Genomic DNA, 24,412 nt, shown 5'->3' with positions numbered 1-24,412 from the left:
GGAGTGTGGGAGTCAGTTCTCTCCTTTCACACTGTGGGCTCGGGGAATCTAACTCAGGTTGTCAGGTGAAGTAGTCATTATCAAGTGTAAGAGCTAGTTAGTAATAAGCCTGAGCTACCAGCTGAGCATTTATAAGTCATATTAAGCCTCCAAGTCAATTATTTGGGAAGAAGCTGCTGGGTATTTGGGAACAGGCAGGCAGGGGAGAAACTTCTGCCTACAGGCAGGGTCAGTGTCAAGTGTCTTTACCCACCGAGCCATCTCCCTGGTCTCTGTGCCTTTCCATTTGAGTGTTGCTGATATTTGTCTCTCATTCCCAAGTCCTTCTGATTACTATTCAGTAGTAAAACATGATGTGATATCTGTCTATCTGTCTGTCTATCTATTGTCTATCTATCTATCTATCTATCTATCTATCTATCTATCTGTCTGTCTATCTATCTATCTATCTATCTATCTATCTATCTATTATCTATCTATCATCTATCTATCTATCTATCTATCTATCTATCTATCTATCATCTATTGTCTATCTATCTCTATCTGTCTATCATCTATCTATCTATCTATCTATCTATCTATCATCTATCTATCTATCTATCTATCTATCTATCTATCTATCTATCAATCATCTATCTCTATATCCTCTATCTTCTGTCTATCATCCATCTATCAATCATCTGCCTATTAATAATTTATCTATTTATCTATATATTCTCTCTCTAAATATATATGCTTATATATGCATACACACATATATATTTGAACCTTGCATTTCTAAAATCAGGCATGGAGTGATGCACAGTCGTTGAGAGCTTTGAATCTATACTGTGGATACAGACAGTCCAGGGCAGTGTCCCTCTGAGAATGGTGTTGGAGGGGCATGTCCAGTGTGTACATCAGCTGCTGGTGCAGGCCCCAGTGCCCATGAGTTAGGAAGGGGTATGGAAGCACGCAAAATAGCCAGTCAGACCAGAATTCTGTGTCTGGTGGGTGGGAGACAGGCAGGTTTCAATCTCAGTTCTGCCACTGATCAGCCCTGAGGTGTGGAGTGTTTTGGTTCCTGGTAGAGAAGCCAGCAGGTTCTTGCTTTACTGGGTAATGGTGACAGCTATATGAACAAGTGAGAGGTATATGAATAATCCATGCTTTGGAGAACAGCAAAACTGCTAAAAATGTCTGGCCGCCTCTAGCATTCCAAACCCTGTTACTATGCCACCCTGGGCCAGGCATCTCTCTAATCAACAAGGGGCCACCTGACTCTCAAAGATCTCCTGGCCTTGTCTCCTGAGCTAGGAGATAGCTACTGTCATCAGCTGGGTCTTCTTTAGGGAGCAGGTCCCCTTTCTAGGTCAAGGATGCTTCTGTAATTTATAAAGATAAGGCGAGTCTAGGCTGAGCTTGAATGTACTAACTGCCTGTCTTTGCCTTTCAGGAGGTTTGGAGGCAATGATAAATACATACAAACAAAGAAAAAAGTAAGTTTTGAAAGATGAGTGACCACTGTTTTGATTCTGGTGTCTCTTGGTCTTCTGAAGGCCCTGGGCGGCAAATAGCTTTAAGGTTACTGGAGGAGCCAGACCTGCCCATGAGAGAGGGAGGAGGAGGATAGAGTCTTCTTTGGAGCTCAGAGCCTAGAACAGGGAGGCACATAGAGATGTCTGTGGCACAGCATGGCAGTCTGCACTAAGACCCCAGGCACTCAGATCAGTATGCTGTGGATCATCTTTTAAGTTTGAAATTTGTCTTTTAAAATATATTTATAGTACAAAGCTGAGGCTTTCGGGCATTCAGGGAGCATTTCACAAGTACAGTACAGAGCATTGAACGTGGCACACTGCAGTGTGCCAAAATGCTGCTGCCGACACCAGTTCTGCTGAGGTCTTGCGTTCTGTATTTACAGCCCAACCTTGGCTTATGCAACACTCTTTAACACGAGCAGGGACGTTTTACTTGGTCCCTTGTGTGAAGTGAACATTTATATATTTGGCTGAATTTGCTTCCAAATACTTGAATTAAGATGTAAAAAAAGAAAAAAGGATTATTTGCAGCATAAAGACAGTTAATGGTGTAGGGTTGGGGGACATTAAGAACATTAGGTTTTATGATGACTGTGTATTTTGTTGTTATCATCTACAGATTGTCTAAAGATTGCAAAAAATAAATCCTGGATCCCCTTACATATCTGTGCTGTGGCACGGTTGAATTTTTGAGATTTGGGGTGCTCCTGAGCAGCAGTTTTTGGTAGACTTCAAAGCATGTCCCAAAGGATGAGAAGTCCCTTTGTGCCATCCCTGGTGCAGCACCCAATCCCACCCTAAGCTGGAAAGCCAAATGACCTTCCCAGCAGTGGGTCTGGGAAGGAAGCACAGGATCTCCCCTTCACCTCCTTCAGAAGGGGACAAGAGTAGTGAGACCTTTTAAGGCTTCCTGGGTTCCTGGGTTTCCTGCCCTTGTCCATCCCAAGGACCAAGGACTCAAGGTGGCCTGAACTCCTGATGCCTTCTGTTCTTAATCTGCCTACTAGGTGGAGTTCAAAAGAAAAGAGCCTCTCAAAAGTGACAACGTGCTACCTAAAATCCAGGATTCTGTTTATTATGCCAAAGAGAAAAAGAAGACACCCCTGGGACCTTTAGTTCAAAGTGGTGCAGGTAATGGGGCAGTTCATCTCCTGCAGGCTATGAAAAGCGCTTTGTGTGTGTGTGTGTGTGTGTGTGTGTGTGTGTGTGTGTGTGTGTATGTGTGTGTGTGTGTGCATGTGTGGTATGTATGGTGTGTAGTGTATATATGTCTGATGTGTGTGGTATGTGTGTGTATATGGTGTGTATATGTAGGTGGTATGTGGTGTATGTATATGTATGGTGTGTATATGTATGGCATGTGAGGTGTATGTGTATCATAGTGCGTATGTATATGGTGTATGTGGTGCATGTGTGTATAGTGTGTATATGTATGGTGTGTGTTTCAGACAAAGCTTATTCTGCAAGGTCTTTTCTTGGCCTTACTTGATTGTCAAGTGTTCAGCTTGTGGGGCTGTAGTAGGCTGCTGACAAGAGCAGTAACCTTCCTAAGCTGAGGGCAACAGGAAGCCTTAAAAATGACATATTTAAAATAAATTCCACGTTCACATGCATGCGAGGACTATGATATCCTTGCTGTAAGACCAATATCAAATGAACCCGACTTTTGAGGGAACCTTGAACATAGAAGACATCTAGCTTGTCCCGTGTCTCTTTAGAAGAGAGATCCAGACATGACCGTAAAATGAAACAATTAAAATAGCTCTGTCGGGGGCTGGAGAGGTGGCTCAGAGGTTAAGAGCACTGGCTGCTCTTCCAGAGGTCCTGAGTTCAATTCCCAGCAACCACATGGTGGCTCACAATCAGCTATAATGAGATATGGTGTCCTCTTCTGGCCTGCAGGCATACATGCTGTATATTAAATCTTTAAAAAAAAAAGAAAAGAAAAAAAAATAGCTCTGTCATACCTTTCTCATTCTTCCTGCTGTCCTGTCCTTTCTGCTCTGCCCTGCTGGGTGCTTCAGTCTGATGCTCTTCCTGAGGTGGTCTCGCTTTCAGTCTGATAGACCTGGGGAAAGACTTGGTGCAACATCTGGTTATAGTGCTGATAGGAAGCAGGTGGGAGAAGCCCCTCCCACACTGTTATACAGACAGGAAGCAGGTGTGAGAAGCCCCTCCCACACTGCTTTGTGGCTTTGCAATATCTAGGCGGTATAGAAAGCCTCTTGACATAAAGATGCTCAAGATTTCAAGGGTCCAGGACCTTCATGGAGATGGAAACTAGACAGACCCTGCAGAAATTGTTGTGCACTGAGCTGAGGCCTCTGTAGAAGCAAGAGCAAAGGGGGAGAGGGGAGAGACGGACATGCAGATATGCAGGGACCCCGTCTGGGCGGTTCTCTGGTGGTATAGGAAGCTCAGGAGCTGCTGAGTGGAAACTTTGATTTGCTTCAGAAAATGTAAATTGCGGATCAGTTTTTCTGCTGGTTTGAAAAGATTGTAGTTTTTTCTTTTCTTTTTTATTTTTTTGGCTCTTTTGGGGTCCTGCCATCCAGCTCCCAAATAAACACACACGGAACTTTATTCTTTCTTTTTTTTTTTTTTTTTTTTTTTTTGGTTTTTTGAGACAGGGTTTCTCTGTGTAGCTTTGCGCCTCTCCTGGAACTCACTTGGTAGCCCAGGCTGGCCTCGAACTCACAGAGATCCTCCTGGCTCTGCCTCCCAAGTGCTGGGATTAAAGGCGTGCGCCACCACCGCCCGGCTTTTTTACCACTTTTTTTTTTTTTTGGTGCTTTATTCTTTCTTATAAGTGCCCAGCCTCAGCTTGGCTTATTTCTAGCAGACTTTTCTTAACTTAAATTCTCCCATCTATCTTTTGCCTCTGGGCTTTTATCTTTCTCTCTTTCTGTATACCTTTCTTTCCTTCTTATTCTGTGTCTGGCTGTGTGCTGGGTGGCTGCCCCCTGATGTCCTTCTCCTCTTTTTGCTCCTTGATCTTGTCAGATTTCTCCTATTTATTCTCTCTGTCTGCCAGCCCCATCTACCCTTTCTCTTGCCTTGCTATTGGCCATTCAGCTCTTTATTAGACCAATTGGGTGTTTTAGGCAGGCACAGTAACACAGCTTCACAGAGTTGAACAAATGCAACATAAAAGAATGCAACACATCTTTGCATCATTAAACAAATGTTCCACAGCATAAACAGATGTAACACATCTTAAAATAATATTCCACAACAATTGTCTGTTATTTTCCCCTAGAAGGTGACGTGTATAAAGCACAGACTCCCGCTAAGGAGGCCCAGGAAGCACTGGAAGTCAAGGAGGACCCAGAGGTGAAGGTGGAGATGCCGGTTGACCAGGTGGGTTGCAAGGGCTGGGATCATCTTCACTCAGCTGTGTCAGCCCCTACTTCTACCCCCTTCCACAGCCTCACCCTCAAGTTCTCCCTGGCCTCTAGAAGGTTCTATGTTCTACCAGTTAACTACTTACCAATCCTTAAGAGTCCTCATGCCAGACATGTCCATACCTGTTCTTCCTTCCTCCAGCACTTCTGTTGAAGGGGCCATTTGAACAACTGTCACCTGTGTGGCAACAGTGTACCACTGTTTGGTTACCATCTCTGCCCTTGTCTAAGTTGTGAAGGCCACAGAGTGTGTGTGTGTGGGATAGTCTGCTTTGCTCAGGATTGACACTCCAGTGTCTATCAGGGCTCGTGGCATGCATACTACCTTTCAGTTTCATTTGTGAGATAATGGAATGTGGAATAAAAGCAGTGGAGTGGATCCTCCATATGCTTCCCCACAGATGGAGGTGACTCCATGCACATTGGATACCTGGTGTAGTGCCCTAGGTGTGGTATCCCTGTTACTGTTTCCTACCCCCTCTACTTCCCTCCCCTCTAAGCTGTGCCTTCTCATATCTCCCTGCTCCCTTTTACTATAGTGCTAAGAGCAGTGAGCAGTAACCATGCCACAGCCTGCATGTTCTTCTGATTTGAAATCGCCAAATAACTTAGTCCATTACTTTTGACTTCAGCCCACCCTTAAATTTTAACACACAGTCAGAAAGCAGCCAGATTCTGTAACCTGAACAGCTTGTAGTCCCATTGTCTGCAGGACAGTGGTTTCCGATCTATGGCTCTTGACTCCTTTGAGGATTGAATGACCCTTTCACAGGGGTTGCATATCACATATTCTGCATATCAGATATTTACATTATGATTCATAACAGTAGCAAAATTTCAGTTATGAGCAACAAAAAAAGTTGGGGGTTGCCGGGCAGTGGTGGCACACTCCTTTAATCCCAGCACTCGGGAGGCAGAGCCAGGCGGATCTCTGTAAGTTTGAGGCCAGACTGGTCTACAGAGTGAGATCCACGACAGGCACCAAAACAACACAGAGAAACCCTGTCTCGAAGAAACAAACAAAACAAAACAAAACAAAAACAAAAAAAGTTGGGGGTTACCACAAGGTGAGGGACTGTATTAAAGGGTCACAGTATTAGGAGAGTTGAGAACCACTGCCCGCACGGTCTTTGCTCTAGTCTGAAACCTCATTATCAAGGCTTCCGTTGTATGAGTTCTGGTGCTCTGGTTTTCCAGACTCCTGTCAGAATGTCCCATTAAGCTCTGCTTACAGCATTCTAGGGCTTCTCTAGCCTGTGGCTCCCCCCCCCCCCACATCATTTGCAGAGGCCTATGAACCATGTGGTAAGGTTTACCACAGCAACAGCCTGGCTCCTTGGCAATAATTTCCTGTATTAGTTATTTCTCTCACAGCTGTGGCTAAATAGGCCACAACAGAGACAATTTAATCAAACAGTCTTGGTTGGGAAGCATAATGATGGATCATGAAGTGGCTATCACATCTTATCTGCCATCAGGAGATGAGTGCTTTGGCAATCATATTTAAATACCATTGTTGGAATTTTGTCTCACTTAAAGATGTTGTCTTAGGGTTTCTATTGCTGCAATGAAACACCATGACCAAAAGGAAGTTGTAGAGGAAAGTGTTTATTTGGCTTACATTTTTGCATTTTAGTCAATTGAAGGAAGACAGGATAGAAATCTAAACAGGGCAGGAACCTGGAGTCAGGAGCTGATGCAGAGGCCATGGAGGGGTGCTGCTTACTGGCTTGCTCAGCCTGCTTTCTTATAGAACCCAGGACCACCAGCCCAGGGATGGCACCACCCACAATGGGCTGGACTCTCCCCCATCAATCACTCATTAAGAAAATACCTTACAGCTGGATCTTATGGAGGTCTTTTCTCAATTGAGGTTCCCTCCTTTCAGATAACTTACTTGTGTCAAGTTAACGCAAAACTATCCAGCACAGATGTCAAGTGATGAATAATAGCATCTTCCATGGATACAGTTATATTTGTTTGTGTAAATATGTTTAAGGGTAAACAGGTTTCTGCAGTTGCAGGCTCTGGTTAGCCCAGGACATGGCCCTTTGATTCTTTCTTTGGAGAAATGGTTTTGAATTTAATCTGCACATAGTAAGTTCTATTTCAAAAAACAGGAATTTGTACCATTCCCAGATGAGGAAGTCCTCCAGTGAGGCCTGAGAAGGATGGACTGACAGAAAATGTGAAGGACTGAACCTGATACCTTGATATGTACACACCTGAGCCCAGGGCATTTGTAATGAGTGGAGGTGTGTTAGCTCCTATTTCTGGAGGTTGAAAAGTCCAGCACTGAGAGACATTAGTGAGAGACTTCTTGCTTTGTCATGATGGAAGGTGAGGGTAAGAGGGAGATGGTGAAATTGGTCCAACACAGTAGCAGCTCGTGCTGGGACACTCATTACCTCCCAGTACTATTGTGAGGGTGACTGTCCATCAGAGAGGTGGTGAGGGATGGGCACTGATGTCACTGGAGTTCAAAGAGTCACAGCAAAAGGCGAGTCTTTGCTTAGACATCAACACAACACATCCTGACTGCACCTCCTGCGCTTATCACATCCCTCCCCCGACCCTGCCACCCCCAGACAGTCAAGAACAGGTCACTGACCAAGGAAGGCTGAGATGATGGGTCTCATCAGGAGGTCAGCACAGGCTCGCATTCTCTGGGGATCGCCTAATTAGGCGACATGTAATAATGGAGCCTTAGGGCTTTGGGGTTTCTAGGTGTGTAGAGCAGCTCAGAGGTAGCTACGAAAGGCCCTGTGGGTATATGCTTTAATGAACAGGTTAAAACAGAGTATTTTAACACTCTGCAGAGGCCTGCGTGATGAGATGGAAGTTCTAGACGCAGCAGGTTCAGCTCATCAGGTGTGATGAATATTCCTATTCTCTCATCACCCCTCCCGCCCTCCTCAGCACACTGACTTTAGTCTCAGGCTTGCTGGTTCAGCAGGTTGCCTCAGTTCTGTGGGGTGTACTGAGGCAAGACTGCTGTTGAGGAGAACAGAGGCTACCTCATTTGAGTAGTGAGATGTTTTCTGAGGGACCCTTAAAAGACTTGTATCTAGTCCTCCTCATAGCCAGGCAGAGGCACCCGAGCCCCGATGGTCAGTTATGGTTCACTTCTGGGTCCCCTGAAAGTTATGACTGACACTTGAAAAATAATTGCAGTTTAGTTTTTAAACAAAGAACAAGGTTAGACAATGGCTTTGAGATAGGCAGCCATCACGTCAGTTCATGAGCGTTTATCTGCACTCTGCACACTTTTCCATGTCAGAGAAGGTGTCTGTCCTCTTGCAGAGTCTTTCCCAGGTTTTAAAGAGGGGTACAGACCCCCAAGAGCCTCCCAGGAACCTGGTGCTTTAGATCAATAAGGTGCCTTATTCCCCACCCCCATATCCAGCTTCTCCTGCTCTTGGGATCCTATCTCTTTGAAGTGTCAAACCTGCCTGTTACAGATGAGCATGGACCCTGCTTTGGCCTGACTCCAGGGGCAACACCTGCCTCTCCAGCAGGTGCACAGCTGGCTTTTCTTGGCAGTGGCTTCTCTTGCCTTCTTTTCTTTTCCCCATCACTTCATCTGGCTTCTGCTGATGGTTACTACTCATGAACTCACTCCCACACTCCATATGCTTAGCAGCTCTTCACACAGTGACCTTCACCTCCATCTGATATCTCCAGCCTCTCTTTTCCCCCACAATACTCTTTTTTTAGCAAGGACCTTGCCAAACTAGTGCCCCATTTTGTTACCTTTTGTCTATGGTAACTTCTTTCTAGAGTTCAGTGAAGGGTCCGGGTTGAGGCACCTTTTCTCATTCTGTATCTACCTTGCCCCCAACATGATATGAAAAAATCTGAGTCCCACATCTTGGGAGTCAGGCAGTCCTCTCACAGATTACTGCTGGCCTTGTGTCTGCCATCAGCTCTTCTAAGGCTGAGACCATAACCAGAGTCTCTATTCCCATGTCCCCAGACATTGATCCCGGCCTGTTTCGGGGTATGTGTGATGCCCCCATTCAGCCAGAGCTAAGAGGCATTCCCAAGACTAACCTTCCAGCTGTTCTGTATCCAGATTGTGCCAGTGTTTCCCGATTGCATGCCTCTCACTGAGGCCACCACTCCACTGTGGCAGCACCTCGCGGCCTCATCTCTGTATCCCTCCTGCTCTCTGCTCTGAAAGTGAAGTCGGAGTGTGGTGCTTCACCTGTAGCAAGTTTTGCAGTGCCGTCCTGGCTGCTGGCCTGCACTTCCAGTTCCTTTCATGATTACTAGACATCCCCGGAGGCAGTCTTTCACTGGGCTACCATCTATGTTCAGCACCATTTTGTTTTCTCTCTGTCCCACGTCTCCTTGTCACAGGCCTCACAGTTACATCTCTGTATTCAAGCGCTGACAGTTTAATGAGTGTTCATCATCTCCAAATGACTCCAGCTTCTTGAGGATGCATTTGTTTGTGCTCAAGATCTCTGGCATCTCTGACAGAGTGTGATTCAAAGTGGCAGGTGTTTTCTCTATGTTTATTGGATCAATGAGTGACATAGTGATGGTCGTCACATCAGCTACCCTTGAAATGTTTGAAAAGCTTTTTTTAAAAATGTAGTTTGAACAGTCCTACACATAGTATTAGGATTACTTTTCTATGAGATTGTAGGCATGTAACATGCACACCACCGTAATGAGATCAGGGCATTGGATACAAACCCACATGTCTGTACAGCCATGCAGATCTGCTCTAGCACGATCCAGGCCAGCTGGCAGCAGCTGCTGGGTCCTTGGAACTCTTTGCTAAGGGTAGATCTTTACCTGTTGTTAGTTCTTTACCATTTTAGCTCAGGTGTGCTGTGTGCCCTGCCTTCCCCTGCCAGTGGGAGTGGCCTTGACTCAGCATCCAAGTTGCTATTTTTCCTTTGGGATCAGGACAGTGGAGGGGACCTTCCCCCAGTGGGTGTCCTGTGTGAGCAGGGTTCTGGCTAGCCTCTGAGGACATGCGGTGCATGCATGTGGCTTGCTGCAGCCCGCCAGCCTGTCTCAGTACATGCAGCATTAAAATGCAAGTGGCTCAGTGACAGAACTGCTCTGCTCTCACTGAGTGGGGAGAAGGTCTCACCCCCTCTTTCTGACACAGCAGGCCCTGAGGCCTGGGGTGGACAAGAAAGCCAAGTGAGCGTACTCTGCTCTGAGGGGCTGAGAACAGCTAGGTTGCAGAGCATTCCTACAGAATGGGCAATAGCCCTTTGGCTAGGGTCACCACGGGTACACCAAGAATTAAGAAGGAACTAACCAGAGGCACCTGGCATGGCCATGGCATTTTAAATTAATCGATGAATTACAAATACTTATTGATATATTTGTGTTCATGTGAGAGGGTGTGTGCTTGTCACATCATGAGTGCAGAGGTCAGAAGATACCCTGGGTATTGTCATCTTTCACATTGTTTATATTTCTTCTGTACCCCAGGCTAGTTGACCCAGGAACTTCTAGGGGAGTTTCCTACCTCTCTGTCTCACAGTAGGAGTACAGATATGCATATCAGTGTCCAGATCTCAACTCAGGTCTCCTGACTTGGGCACCAAGTGTTCTACTCACTGAGCCATCTCCTGGACCCTTAGTTATTTGTTTTTCAGACAGGGATTTGGTAGGCTAGCCTTAACTTTCTCTGTAGCCCAGGCGAGCCTCACACTCATAATCCTCCTGCCTCGACCTCTTAAGTTCTGGAATTACAGATGTGTTACCGCCAGGTCCAGCTCCTAGAGTTTTTTGTTTCCATGAAAAGAATTTATAGAGACTCTCTCAAGATCTCTCTGTTTTCTTGATGGAACTAACTGTAAAAACGGGGCAGACAATTCTGTATTTGGAAAAACTTCATTTCCCGCTTCCAGCCCTGTCTGTAGAACTGGTCTAGAGTCGCACCCTGGTTCATGCGCTCGCTGCTTTTCCAGAGGAGAATGGCACTGACCATGGCTCAACTTGGCAATAATTTCCTCCCCCCAGGTACCAGCCGAAATTGTTAAAGAAATTGATGAGATAGGCAACAACAACCTGGAACTGGAAAGTGGTGTGGTGAGTGAATTTTGTTTTTACTTGTGGTGGTAGGGGTTCAAGCCGCCTTCCTGTGATCGGCTGGGTAGAACTCACGGTTGATGGTAAAAGATCTGGGACCACAGACTGGTCCCAGATCACAGATTTGTATCGGAGTGGAAGCACAGTGTGTTTTGGGAAGCCATGTGGGTAATTCTAATCACCCTTGCACCTGAATTAATTGTTCTCCACTGCACTTCCCATAACAATTGTGCCAGCTTTCCTCCAACAGCTTTTAGCATACAGGTGGGTCGGGTGAAGTACAGCAGCCTCTGTGGGGGGAACTCTCTGTAAGGAAACAGCCATCCTGTACCCACCAAGGGATGCCGTGCCCATAGCCCCTTGCTGGGAGGTCAGGCTTTGTGTAGCTTCCCGTAGATGGCGGCTCAGGTTGTGCAGCACATGGGGCTGTAGCTTTCTGCTTATTTTTCCCGTCCAGGTGTTTTGGAAACGTCGTCTGGGGAGGCAGTGTGTTCCGGGGTCTCTTGATTCCTGGTGGTTTCTAGTCTCCTTAAAATGTGTGCACTGGGAAAACAAAATATACTTTACATGTACGATCATGATCATGCCAGTAAGAGATGGATGTCTCGGTTTGTTTTCAATATTACTCTGTCTCCCGGTGTTTCTCAAAGTAGTTGGTCTCAGACATTTGGCCAGGTTGAGGGAGAGTGAGATCTTGCCCAAGTCTGACCGTTCAGACATGGCCACCTTCCACACCTGCAAACAAACACGGGCTCCAGGGATGAGTGGGTGCTGGAGATGCCACAGGGTCCCTGGCTCTTTACCCAGCTTGGCAACTGGCCTTTGAAGGAAGATGAAGGTTCCACAGGACATTTGTTAGGTTTTATAAACACACCAGAGGAGCTTGGGAGTCTGGGAGAATGGCACCTTCACAGAGTCCATCCTTCCTCTGTATATAGCCCTGAAGGACTTGGGTTTGGGGTGGTTTTTAGTGAGAGAGGTGACTGCGTGTGTCCAGTAGAACAGGGGGTACTTTCAAATGAAGAGCGAAGGTTAATGTCTTGGGTGTCACAGAGTAAGGCTGTCCTGGGAATGGGAATAATAATGGAGAGTGCCCCAGAGCTTAAGTGGGAAAGCTTGTTCCCACAGGGATCGTATGGAGACAGGAGATGGTGCTGTTGGGTTCATGGCAGGGCTGCGCACATGTTTTGGAAGCTCTCTGCACAGGTTCTTTGCACCAAGTTCACCCTGTGATGCTGACTCACTGTGGAAATCTGTGCAGGCCCCTAGGAGGGGTCTCATGTATCAGTGACATGGTACTAGCCTATGGCAGATTTAATTTTATAGAATGATTCAAAACATCCCCTTTAATGTGAGCAACATAATTGGAATGTCTGCAGATACAAGTGCTCATTTTTAGAGAGTTGGGCCAAGACCTAATCTTTGGGGTGGAAGGTGGCAGAGAGCAGTCATTCCTCCTGTTGCCAAGTACTTGGAAGGTATAGCAGGAGGGAGCATTCTGGGACACCCTGAGTACTTCTGAGTACCCTGTGTGCTGAGCCATCTCAAGCTCACATCAACTCCAAGATAATACACACACACACACACACACACACACACACACACACACACACACACACAATCTTATATTCAGTTAAAAAGCATATATATATGATGAGAAAAAGGGAAAACTGATGGATGGAAAACACAACTTGTCAACACTTTGGTCTGAAATCAGTGGATGGGACCCTGGATTTCAACCCAGATTTGAATCACACCAAAGTCTGAGTATTTACTCCCTGCAGTGAGCCAAACCAGTTGCTGGTTTTTCTTCTCAGAATAGATATTTGCTGCCAGGTTTCACTGTCCATTTCTCATAGACATCAGAATCAACTGCCTGGTGCTGTGTCTGAGAACATTCAGTTCTTCCAAGTCAGCACCCTCTCTCTCTGCTTCCTAGCACACCCTTCACAAGTGTGTCCTCTGTGCTCTTTGCATATTGGTATGACACACTCCATAAACTTGAAAGCATTTGACCCTCAAGTCTAGCCACGTCTTGGAAGGTTCTGAGTGATCTAATGTTTGTGTGCATTATAATAGCCAGTGATGGTACTGAGAAGAGAGGTCACACTCCACTGACCTTTCCTGTCCAGCAGGCCAAAGTGCTCCATGTCCATTCTCAATGAGTCACTTGTACATTCTTTGATAAGTCTGTTTTTAGGGCATTTGAGATTATTAAGTTTCTTAGACACGCTATTGCTGGCCTGGCCACTGTTAAGAAGGGCTGTGAAGTCCTTAAGCAGCTAAAATGGTCTCATCATTTTACATGTCTTCCAGACTATCTTTTTATTTTTAAACTTTCTTTTTATTTAATCTTTGTGTCTTTCACATCATGCATCTCGATCTCATTCATTTCTTGTCCCTGTGTATCCGCCCTCTGCCCCTGGAGACCCCCTGTCCAAACAAAATTTAAGTGAAAAAAGAAAAGAGAAGAGAGGGGAAAAAAATCTCGTCATGGAAACTGGAGTGTGATATAGTGAGTCACACAGTAAACTCTTTGTCTACAGATCTTTACTTGAAAGTGTTCCTTGCAAAGAGTCATTGTTCCAGACCATCTTGTATTCAGTTAAAAAGCATCTATAGATTTGCTTTGAGTTACCTATGACCAAGTTATTCAAATTTAAATAAATATACAATCCAAGAATAAAATGCTAGTTACCTTTGAAGCTGCAAGAGATGTTGTTAGTAGGAACAATATCTTAAAATATATTTCTGATATTTGATCACAGAATTTCTGTTGTCATTTTTTTGGTGTTAAATATGTAAACTTTGCTATTTTGATAGTTTTAAAGCATCAAATTCAGCAGCATAACTTACATTCACTATGCTAGACCCAATCTATTCCTATGACAGTTTCATCTATCACATGGTCTGTCCTGGAAGCAGACTCCCTGTCCTCTCACTCCCCCAGCTCTGAGGGTCAGCACTGAGCCCTTGACACAGCCTTAGCCTGAAAGAGCTTTTCAGAAGCACTTATTAGGATGAGACCCTCCTGAGGCCTCTGCCCAGCAGTTGTGGGCAAGTGTGTTCATGTTGTCATTAAATGTGTAAAATAAAAATAAAAAAAATAGAGCCGTGCTTCCGTGTGAGAGTTCTTCCTTCTCAGGACCCTGGAATAGGCTAAATGTGCAGTCACAGCAGCCCTGACAACATCCATACACAATACTGTCTCCATCATCAAGGTGGGATGTTATCAACAACATTAGCAAATGTGAAAAGCCCTTCTGTGACATGAAGAATGAAATGTGTACTTGTCCTTTTACCTATTGCAAATAGTCTTCATTGAACATGACTTTAATTACACTAGGTAAGTACTATTGGACCCCAGGGTAGACTGGATTATTCTCCAGATCTTAAAAAAAACCTCATTTATTTATTTATTTATTTATTTATTTATTTATTTATTTATTTATTTACTTATTTGTTATGTGGGTACCGTGGTGCACATGTGGAGGTCTGAGGACAACTTGTATGAGTCAGTTCTCTCCTTCCACCATGTAGACACTGGGAATGGAACTCAGGTCATGGGTTTGCTGGAAGGCACCTCTGCCTGCTGAGTCATCTCACTGGCCCTGTTCACCAGCTCCCGTGGCTTGATCTGTTTAGTTCCACTGATTGTAAATGATTTATGGAGAAGCAACACTTTATAAACTCCCTGATAATTTTATAAAACCAAATGTAAAGATTTTGGAAACATTCATTTCCTTTGTAGACTATAGAAGAAAGTCTGACTAGCAGGCTGAGTGTGTGTGCACAGATCACATGAGACTGAAGATGGCCTGAATTTCTACCACACTCTAGTGAGGCCTCAGGCCAGCTCTGTAGGGTGCTGTAGAGGTGCCTTCTACTTGGAAATGCCAAACCCCATGGGACTACCAAGGGTTTCCTGACATTGGGTTGCTAATCTTTTAATTAAAAAAAAAATCTGCCTATGTTGGAGATCCTATATAAAAACTCTAGGGGCTGGAGGGATAGTTCAGAGTAAAGAGCCTGCTGTGAAAACATGAGGGCCTGAATTCTGATCTTCACCACTCACATGGACACTGAAATGGAGCTGTGCACTTGTGTCCTCAGCTGGTGTGGTACATGTGTGGGTCAAGGTGTGGAGGTGGGCAGATCCCTGCTGCTCACTGGCCAGTCAGCCTAGCCAAGTGGATGAGCCCCAGGTTTAGTACCTTAGAAAATAAGGTTGAGAGAAATATAGGGAAAATATCTTACATTGACCCACTGGCCTTTGGTATCCACATGTATGAGCATATAGGCATGCATTCCTGCATGTACCCACACAAGCATGCACACACTACACTAAACCACACACACACACACACACACACACACACACACACACACACACACACACAGACTTTAAATTTTAGGTAATAAAATTTCTCTCCCCAAGGGCAAACTTTGTAATTTCTTGCCTGGGTTGTGCTGTACAGCAGTCTGTCCTGTCCCCTGTCAGTCCAGCCTTCATATCCTCCATGGCTCCCTGCTGATTCTGACTGCTTTCTTTGGCTCTCTAGATCCCCAGCATGTCTTCCCCATGGCTCTCCAGCCACTATTCTCCTGCCATCCAGTCACTCTAGCCCTGACTCGAGTTATTTGTGCACCTGAGCCAGGGGTTCTAGTTGACCTAAAGCTTTCAGAGGAGAAGCTTGGGCTTCATTCATGTGCTTGTCATCTCTAGCAATCTTTCCACTCCCGGGAACACAGAGGAAACTGATCTTGAATCTGAGGGAGAACCTGGCAGACACCAGGAAACCTTTGAGCTGCTAGACAGCAGCATGGGCCAGTTGAAGGTGGAGAGGCACAGAACTGGGTGTTAGTCCCTAAATTCTATATCACACATGAGAAGTGATTATCCCCAAAGGCACAGCATTTTTTTCTCTAGATGAAAAACCAGACTTTCGTCTTTGAAAAAGAAAATTAATGAAGTCAGAAGTTTACTAAAACAAGGAAGAAAATACTTGCGATGAAAATCAAATTTTCTTAATTTATAAGAGCTCCTAAAGTCACGAATACAGTGACAGCCTACTGAAAAACAGGCAAATCAAACAAGTAAGAAACTCACTGAGAAGACAAGTTTCCAAGTTCTAATACACCTGTTTCAGTCCTAATTAAGAAAAAATGAATAAGCAATTGTGTGTTTCCCCCTAAACTCAGGTTGAAGATGTCTAGTACTTAATATTTAGATTAATGATTTATTATGGAATATCCTTGCAAGTAGCTGACAATATTTATGTAAATATAGGTGCAGAAAAGCTGTACTACTTCTTAGAGTGGCTTGTGAATTGGTACAGCCTTTTAAAGATTATATTTAAAAAGTTTAATACTATGTGTATGTGTATAGCTGTGTAGGGGTTTGTGCACATGAGTGCAGTGCCCGTGAGGGTCAGAAGAAGGCATCAGATCCCCTGAAGCTGGAGTTACAGATAGTTGTGAGCACCAAATTCTGGTCCCCTTTAAAAAAAGCAAGAACTCGTAATCCCTGAGCCGTCTCTCCAGCCCCTTGGTTCAGCCGTCCAGAAGGGGAATTTTGCTTTTTATTAGAATTAAATCTGCATCCTAGCTATCAAAATGATAACTAGGGATTGCCTGCCCTCAAGTATTAATAACAAATGATAGAGAAAAACGTGGCATTCACCCATGGGAGTTTGTTAATTTGTGATCCTGCCATAGAATGGAAGGTCAGATGACCGTGAAAACTGCAGGTTGATCTGGACATACGGAAGGGTGGGAATTTCTCAGAGGTTAATAAGCAAAACCAAACCAAACTGTAGCAGACTTGGAGGCTGTTACCTTTGTGCGGCTGTGAGCACATGCTGGTGGAACAGCACAGGGAAGAAAGGTGTTGGTGGCTCCTGGTTTCCGAGGCTCTCAGCCTGTCATGGCAGCAATGACAGAGCGTGGTTTGTGGTCGGGGGAGCACATGGTGCATCAGGAAGCAGAGATGAGGCTAGAACCCGGGGAGTGTATACCCTTCCAAGGCCCTCCCCAAGAGGTCTAATTCTGCAAGGCCTTATCTAAAAAGATTCCATAGCTTCTCCAGACATCCCCACCAGCTGGAAACCAAGTCTGTGGGGACATTTCATATTCAAGCCCAACAAACATCTCACATGCTACACATGAAAAAGTTCAGAAAAGTATAGTGCCGAGGGAAAAGGGAGGAGGAATCAGGAGGAACAGGGCAAGGGGTGAGCGGTCTGGAGTGGGCTTGGGACTTTGCATGAAAACCTGTGGAATTTTTGATGAGGAGGAAATTGAGCTAACTGAGGAGGTGAGAGGAGACGGGGAGGTTAAGGATTTACTTATGACACTTTTCTTGCAGATACTTGATGACCATATGTTTTTATTTTAATACTAGGAAAAGGAAGTGGAGAGGCTTTATGAAGATATTGACAGAAAGGTTTGTATCATCAACAAGCTGTGGTTTTGTGTTTCCCATGTGGAAGACAGGATGCTCCATGGACCTTCAGATCTCTCAGGTGCTTTCTAGGAATGCAAGTTCCTTACCTGCCAGAAATCCTGGCCCAGTTCTTGGGGTTAGAAAACAAAGTCAGAGGGAAAGAGATGCCCTCAGACGGGCGGATGCTCTACTGTGAAGATAGAGTCTCACGAACCCTCCCCATGTGCTCTCCCTGGGGAGGCACGCTCAGGTTTCCCAGGTGGTGGTAATAGTTTGGTCTTTTCACTGCAGTCGAGCACTATGAGGGGTGTGTCACCTTCCCTGGGTGTGCATGGAGACCCCAGACAGGTAGTGTCCCCACCCACCTTCAGCTCAGCCATGGCTCCACGCTAAATTATCGTGATCGTTAAGTGAGTGTTGGTAATGACTCTTGGTTGAGTATGTATAATTTATTCTGCTTACCCTTCGGTTCACTTGGGCTGTTCGTCACTTCATAGAGAACATGGGACATGCATGGAGATATGAAGGTCAGTTATGTAATCAAGCTATTGTGGGTCAGGTAGTGGCTCCGCCTAGAGCCACATGTGGGGTCCACAGTTACTAGGATGGTGGCTATGGGAACATACCTTAAAAACCCAGGCTCTGCTTACTCCTCTGTTCAAGTTTGATTGCTTAAGCATAACAAAATCCGACTCCAAAGTCTTCATAAAACCTTCTGCTGCTGTTTTCATTGCATTGACCAATTTCTAGAAGAATGTCCAGAGTGCTGGGGTGGGTGGCTCTGTGAGTTGCCGTCTCTGTAGATGATAACACGCCGACAGCCATGCAGGGTAGCATTGGTGTGCAGTGTCAGCCCATCTCTAAGCACCATGCGAAGTGATTTTCCCTCTGCATACTTTGCACTTTTATCACCATTTTCCATGTTTGCAGGCTTGAGGGTCAGTGAGACACGGACTTTCAGGTCCTGCAAAGTATGACCTCTCTGTTTAAGATGGTGCTTACACGATTGTCCGCAAGCCATTGTTAAGCGGCATGATGAATGTTTGTGTTACCTCTGCTTGAAATCAGGCTGGTGGTCATTAACTCCTGAAGTTAAAAATCAGGGTATCAGCTCTTTTATCTGTCATCCTGCCTTGGGGACAGTGGTCAGTCTTTCCAACAGGGCTGTGTAGACAACTGTGTACACAGCGATTCCCCATCAACGTAAATGACACCTGTTTAAATGTCAAGCTAGCCTTTGGAAAATTCATCACGTGTCTGGCACATGTGCTGTTTGCTCTTTTAATCAGGGGGAAAAAAAGCCAAAAACGATGTAATGAAAAGATTGAGCACTTAGGGGGCAGAGGCAGATCTCTGTGAGTTCAAGGATAGTTTGGTCTACATTGTGAGTTTCAGGGCAACCAGAGGTACGTAGTGTGACCCTGTGTCAAAAACAAAACAACAAAACACCCCACAAGATTCCAGATTCAGAGCAGCATTGAATGTGGGCAGTTCTGCCATTTTGAGCTTCATGTTTTCTTTCTGTAAAAGGGGGATAGCTACCAAATGGTGAAGCCAGTCTACACTTCCACATGGTGGCAAATCATGAGTAATTGATGCTTGCCACAGGACCAGCAGGAGGAAAAACAGACTAGGAAAGTGAGGTGCCAAGTGTCCAGTACCAGATTCCTCTGCCAATAGACTGTTTCCTGTTTTCCTTCGCCTAGAAACTGTTTTTGCTTTTGTATGTTCTTCAAGATTGTCTCCATTCCCTCCCTCCATTCCTCCCTCCCTCTCTCCCTCCCTCCTTCCCTCCCTCCTTTTTTTTAATGTGGTGTTTTAAGAAAGATTACAAAAATCTATTTTACAAATGTGGTCTGGACTTGGAGGTACATGCCTGTAATCCTAGCCCTTGGAAGGCTGAGACAGGGAGATCTCTACTTCCATGCCAGGATGGGCTGCCTAGTGAAGTTGCTACCTTGACAGGAAAAAAAAAAAAGACCAACCAACAAATCAAACACCAGCAATCCCTGCCCTCAAGAAAAATTGAGAAACAAACCAAAGAAGATCTCACTCCTTAATTCTGTGAATTAACATTGAGGATATTTTGGTCCTATACACTTTGGAATGTTTTGTACCCATTTGAGATGGGTTTAGTCTTGCTAGTGAGGCTTGATTCATATCACAAACAGCAAGAGAGAAAGATTCTCAGTGGACTGTGTCTGTGGAACTCTCCCAGGGCTCCTTACAAGTGTCCCACCATGTCATCCATTCTGACCTTTTATTTTAGATGAAGAGTCAAAGGAGGCAGTTTCAGTTTTTGTACTGAATAAGTACTCAGTTTGATTTTTTATGGGGTATATTTTTCCCCCTGTAGTTACAATTAAATTCAAGAGAGAAACCTATAAAGAGAAAAAGGAAACAGAGTTGAAAACCAATGATGAAGCTGTAAATCATGAATCTGAATGCTAGATCATTCTACCTCCATCCTGTGCTGTATTTGCCTGATAAGATTTTTCTAGAATATACTACCAAACCCTGGAGGATCCTGGGCATAAAGGTTTTTGTTTTTAACATATGATGTGACTACTGAACCCTTTCTGATAGCTGAGCATCCACGGTTGCCATGGTGACACGTTCAGGTGCAAAGAACAAAGGAGTTGGAGAGGTAATTGTGCATGTGTTTAAGAACAACTATAGATGGTAGCGATGAAAGATAAGCACTGGTGGCTGAAACAGAGTACCTAGCCTGAGCCTATCAGCATCCTCACTGACTCCCTTTAGAGGTACATCTCATAAGTCTGATGGCAACACTAAGCCTCTTCAGATGCATGCTCGAGCTAATGCCAAAGCCAGTTGAACATCATGTGCGGGGTATCTTCAGTCTTCTGGAAGAACAGCAGGGTTTTTGTCTCCTTTAAGCATCTTTATTTTGGTATATCTAGAAACAAGTGTGGAAAATCACCAAGCAACACATGGGTACATGGCTGTTATCAAATACGTCCCTTGGGATACTTTTAAACCTAAAACATGTGCATGCAACTGCCACTTGTGTTTGAAATCTTGCTGTCAAAGTTGAAATGTGTACAATGTAATGTCAGTCTAGAATCTTCTCTCTGGTCTGGTCTGGTCTGGCAGCATGTGCTGAGTCAGGATTCGAAGAAAGCATCCTCTCCAGTACGGGTTGCGACTTCTCTGCTTTAAGGGGTTAGGGTGTTTTGGCAAGTTCATAACCTAATCTTCCAGCCCAAGGAAGTTCTGCTCTGAGTGCTGGACTGTTGAAGTAGAGAAACAGTGCCAGGTGAGCAGTGGGGCAGGTGTGTCACTGGGGATGGCTGGTTCTGCTGTGACACTGTGTGTGATTTCTCACGGAACGCCACCTGTCTTTTTCATCCTGATTTCCTGACATTTTTGAAGGGCGTGCTGGCTCCCACATTTCTCTTGAAGAAATGCCTTGCCCTACGTTGCCAATTCTCACATTCACTTGACTTAAGTCTGCTTCTCTGGACTGATTCTTTAAGCATTTTCCCATCCTGTGTCTTTGTTTCAAGTGCCACATCTCTGAGGAAATGTGTGGTCTCAACACCCCAAACCTCGATTCCCTCCATATCAACCTTGGCACCATCAGGCTCTTGCCATTGCCACGCTGTCTTGTGTTTAAGTTTCAACAGCATTGTCAAACAGTCCTACTTGTCCAGCAAGGCTGATCCTTTGTGCCTGGACAACCCTTTGTTCAGGTTTCTCTTGTTCCTTGAAAAACAAAACAAAAAACCTTAATAATGAAATTGGAGAATCTAGGATTTAGGACCCAGAGTCAGAAGGCTTTAGAATCTCAAAGCCGCTCATCTGTTTCATGGTGTGGGAACTCAGGAATCTTCAGAACCACAATTTGACTCAAAGTCTTTGTTACAATGGCAAGAAAATTAAAAATAGAAACTGGTGATGGGGCTGGAGAAGACGGCTCTGCAGTTAAGAGTGCTTGCTGCTATTGCAGAGACCTGAATTCAGTTCCTACATCCGTGTTGACATGGTCACAGCAGCCTGTAACTCCAGTGCCAGGGGATTTGACCTCTTCAGGCACCTCTGAGTAGACGTGTGTGTGTGTGTGTGTGTGTGTGTGTGTGTGTGTGTGTGTGACAGTCTGATACTGTGGGTGACTTGGATACAGGATTCATAGTTTATATCCATCAACATGAATAACATTTAAATGATTTGATGTACTTTAACGAATACTGAGCTAAGAGCATTTGACAAGTCCCTTCCCCTGCAGCTACTGCTGCAGATACCACTTCGTCATTTTTCTGGAGCAAATAAAATGTGTGTACAAATCCCTAACAGTGATCCACTCTTGTGCACTTGTCAGTCAGTCATCAGAGGACTGTCATTTAATGGACGCTGCCCTTGATGCCAATAAGGCTGATGTCGTTTCTGATGCAGCATTGTTTCTGACTCAGGGCTTTCGTGATAAAATGAACATGGCATTGACTCTTCAATTGATTTTTGAAATTCATTACCTACCCACTGTCCTTTCTGTTTTCCCCTCTTCATTATCTTGATGCTACCCTGTCACCACAGTTAGCTTGCTTTACTGCTTCCCTAAGAGACAGGGTCAGTATTGATTGATACTGGGTCTGGAAATCTAAGTGTAAGTCATCAATAATGGTAAGTGGGATGACGATGAATTAAATATTAGGTGATGCAACTTTTAGAGAAACACATGGTTCTAGAAAAATGAACATGGATTCCTCTGTCCTGAGATGATCCACTTGGATAAGTCAAAGGAAAAGATTTCACTGTCCTCTTTCATCTGAAGAGGACACTTGATCTCCGTCTCAGTCATGGGTGGTGGTGACCTGGGTAGTTCTTGGTGGTAAAGCCAGGGATGGGGTTGATAGCTTAGAACAACCTGCCTTGTCCTACGGTGAGCTCTATGGGAACAGTCTTGTGTCCATGGAAATTTTAGAAATCACAGTGAGGGAGGCACAGGAGGAGATACAGCATAGATCAGGTCTGGTTGCAGGGAAGTAGCTGGCAGAAGACCCCTGACTGTAGCTCAATTCTCACCACCTCAGTCGTCACCTTGAAGCTTTAGGCTTTGTGTTTGTTTTCTGACAGAGGACTTAATTCTCATCCTGTCTTCTATGCCTCAGTGGAGCCAGATTCCCCTCCCAGCACCAGTGAGGCCTGAGGGTGTTTAGTACACCTTCCATCCCCATAGATGTTTGCATTTCACAGTTAGACCAGTGGTTCCATCCCCAGCCCTGGCTATGGGTTCACCCCTCTTTATTCTTAGATCCATATTCCTCTCCAAGCCATTACCTCTTGGCTGAGGGCTTGTGGAGATAGTGCTTTTAGGGTAGGCTGCCCCTGGCTTTCTCTGCATCTTAGATATATTTCCTGTGTGTTGGGAAAGTGAAGGAGCCAAGGCTGAGCCTGATGCCCAGGTAGGCACCTACTCATCAACTGCTTTTGCATTTTTCTCATCCCCGGAATTATCTGTTACAGAAAGTTGATTTAAAGTTGATGAATAGAAATCTTATTTACTTCAGGCCATCTACTGGGACATAGACAGAACAGGGTTGGGATTCTGAGTAGGTTGAAGTATCTTGAAGAATTTTGTAACTGGCTTGGTATGCCTGAGTAGCAGGAGTGGGAGACGAGGAGGTAGATGTGGTCCCCTCTGTGGCCATTCATCTCTGGCATCATACTCTGTTCCTATCTGGATAGATGGTCATTGTACCACACTTCTACCTCAGAGTGACAGGTTCTCATTAAAATGTGGCCACCCAGATAGCAGCAATTGCAGCTGCGGCGGGAAAGAGTAATTTGTATTTACTTTGCTTTCTATATGACTCAGAGAGACATTTTTCTCTAACGAAAATGTATGAATCAGTTTAAATTATAAGAACATACTCAGCCCACTTAGGATGTTTTTGTAAGGCACCAAATGGGTTGTGATTTAGGTTTGTATGACTTAGATGTGGCCATAAATATGATTTTTGGACAAAAAGGTAACACTTCTCACATTGACTTTGAGGAAGGCTTAATGTGAGGTCTTAATTGGCTGTCTACACTACCCTGCGAGGCGCTATTTTAGAAATACTTATTATTTAGTTATCCTAAATTGACAGCTGGCATTGAGGGAAAATACCTTTTCCCACAAGGAGTTTAGAGGAAAGAGATGAGGAAAGATGCTGGTCAAGGGCACTTTGATCGACAAAGCAGGTCGTGTGCGAGCCTCTTTTTCTCCATTCCACATTTCTTTCTTGAAGCTGGAAGCTTTTCCCCAAGAGGTAGAGATGAAAGACAGCAGGAGGCCTGTGTGGCTCCGCTCAGCTCTGATGGCCTGGGGTTTTGTGTAATAACCACCCAACCCAGGCATTTCTGTCTTGCTTGTACATTTGCAAGGCTGTCTGCATGGTATTTGAGGAGAGAAATCCATGGGAGTGCAGAGGAGATACTTATAGATACAGCTCACTGTTTTCTGCTTCAAAATCGAACAAGTTGAAAATCAAGGCTTTAAAAACAAGTTTTAAAACATCAAGAAATAATTTTGAGGCTGGAGAGATGGCTCAGCTGTTAAAGGCCAGGTTCACAACCAAAAATATAAGAAATGATTTTGCATCTTGCTTTACTCAACAGTATATTCCATAGATTGGTAAATACTTTAGGCATAGCACTAGCCTGCAGGTGTATTTGGGGCCAGGTAAAATGCTTCTGAATTCCCCTATTTCCATGAGTGCTTGAAACCTGAGTGACTTTCTCTCTACATGCCTGTCACTCCTGTATTGTGTGTGTGATGGCTACTCTATGCATGGAAGCTACTAACTGAGCTGGGATGGATGGGCCTCAGCATGCCTGGGGTCTAAAACCTCTGAGTCAGATCAAAGTCATTCTCAGCTACATATAGATGTTAGGCCAACATGGGCTACATGAGACCCTGTATTTATAGATAGGGGGTCAGGGCTTGGGGGTCCAGAATGGGAACAAAAAGAAGGGGG

The 24,412-nt window shown here is 44.8% G+C and overlaps 1 protein-coding gene across 12 annotated transcripts in view; it reads left to right on the top strand.

Moving 5' to 3' along the window:
- Positions 1-24,412, top strand: part of Dcdc2c (doublecortin domain containing 2C) — a 69,882-nt gene that overhangs the window by 25,593 nt on the left and 19,877 nt on the right. For 8 of the 12 annotated variants that reach the window (XM_059248206.1, XM_059248203.1, XM_059248207.1 and 5 more), the window contains 6 exons: positions 1,436-1,478; positions 2,528-2,651; positions 4,780-4,880; positions 10,919-10,987; positions 17,391-17,432; positions 17,930-17,959. In XM_059248206.1, coding sequence (XP_059104189.1) covers positions 1,436-1,478; positions 2,528-2,651; positions 4,780-4,880; positions 10,919-10,987; positions 17,391-17,432; positions 17,930-17,959 — 409 coding nt within the window. The remainder of the gene's footprint in view (positions 1-1,435; positions 1,479-2,527; positions 2,652-4,779; positions 4,881-10,918; positions 10,988-17,390; positions 17,433-17,929; positions 17,960-24,412) is intronic. The other 4 variants (XM_059248204.1, XM_059248208.1, XM_059248215.1 and 1 more) reach the window with 1 other exon arrangement.

The sequence above is a fragment of the Peromyscus eremicus genome, chromosome 22 (genome assembly GCF_949786415.1).
Source record: "Peromyscus eremicus chromosome 22, PerEre_H2_v1, whole genome shotgun sequence".
In the NCBI taxonomy this organism is placed as follows: Eukaryota; Metazoa; Chordata; class Mammalia; order Rodentia; family Cricetidae; genus Peromyscus; species Peromyscus eremicus.
Note: the sequence above shows the minus strand (reverse complement) of the source record. Positions and strands in the feature narration are given on the sequence as shown.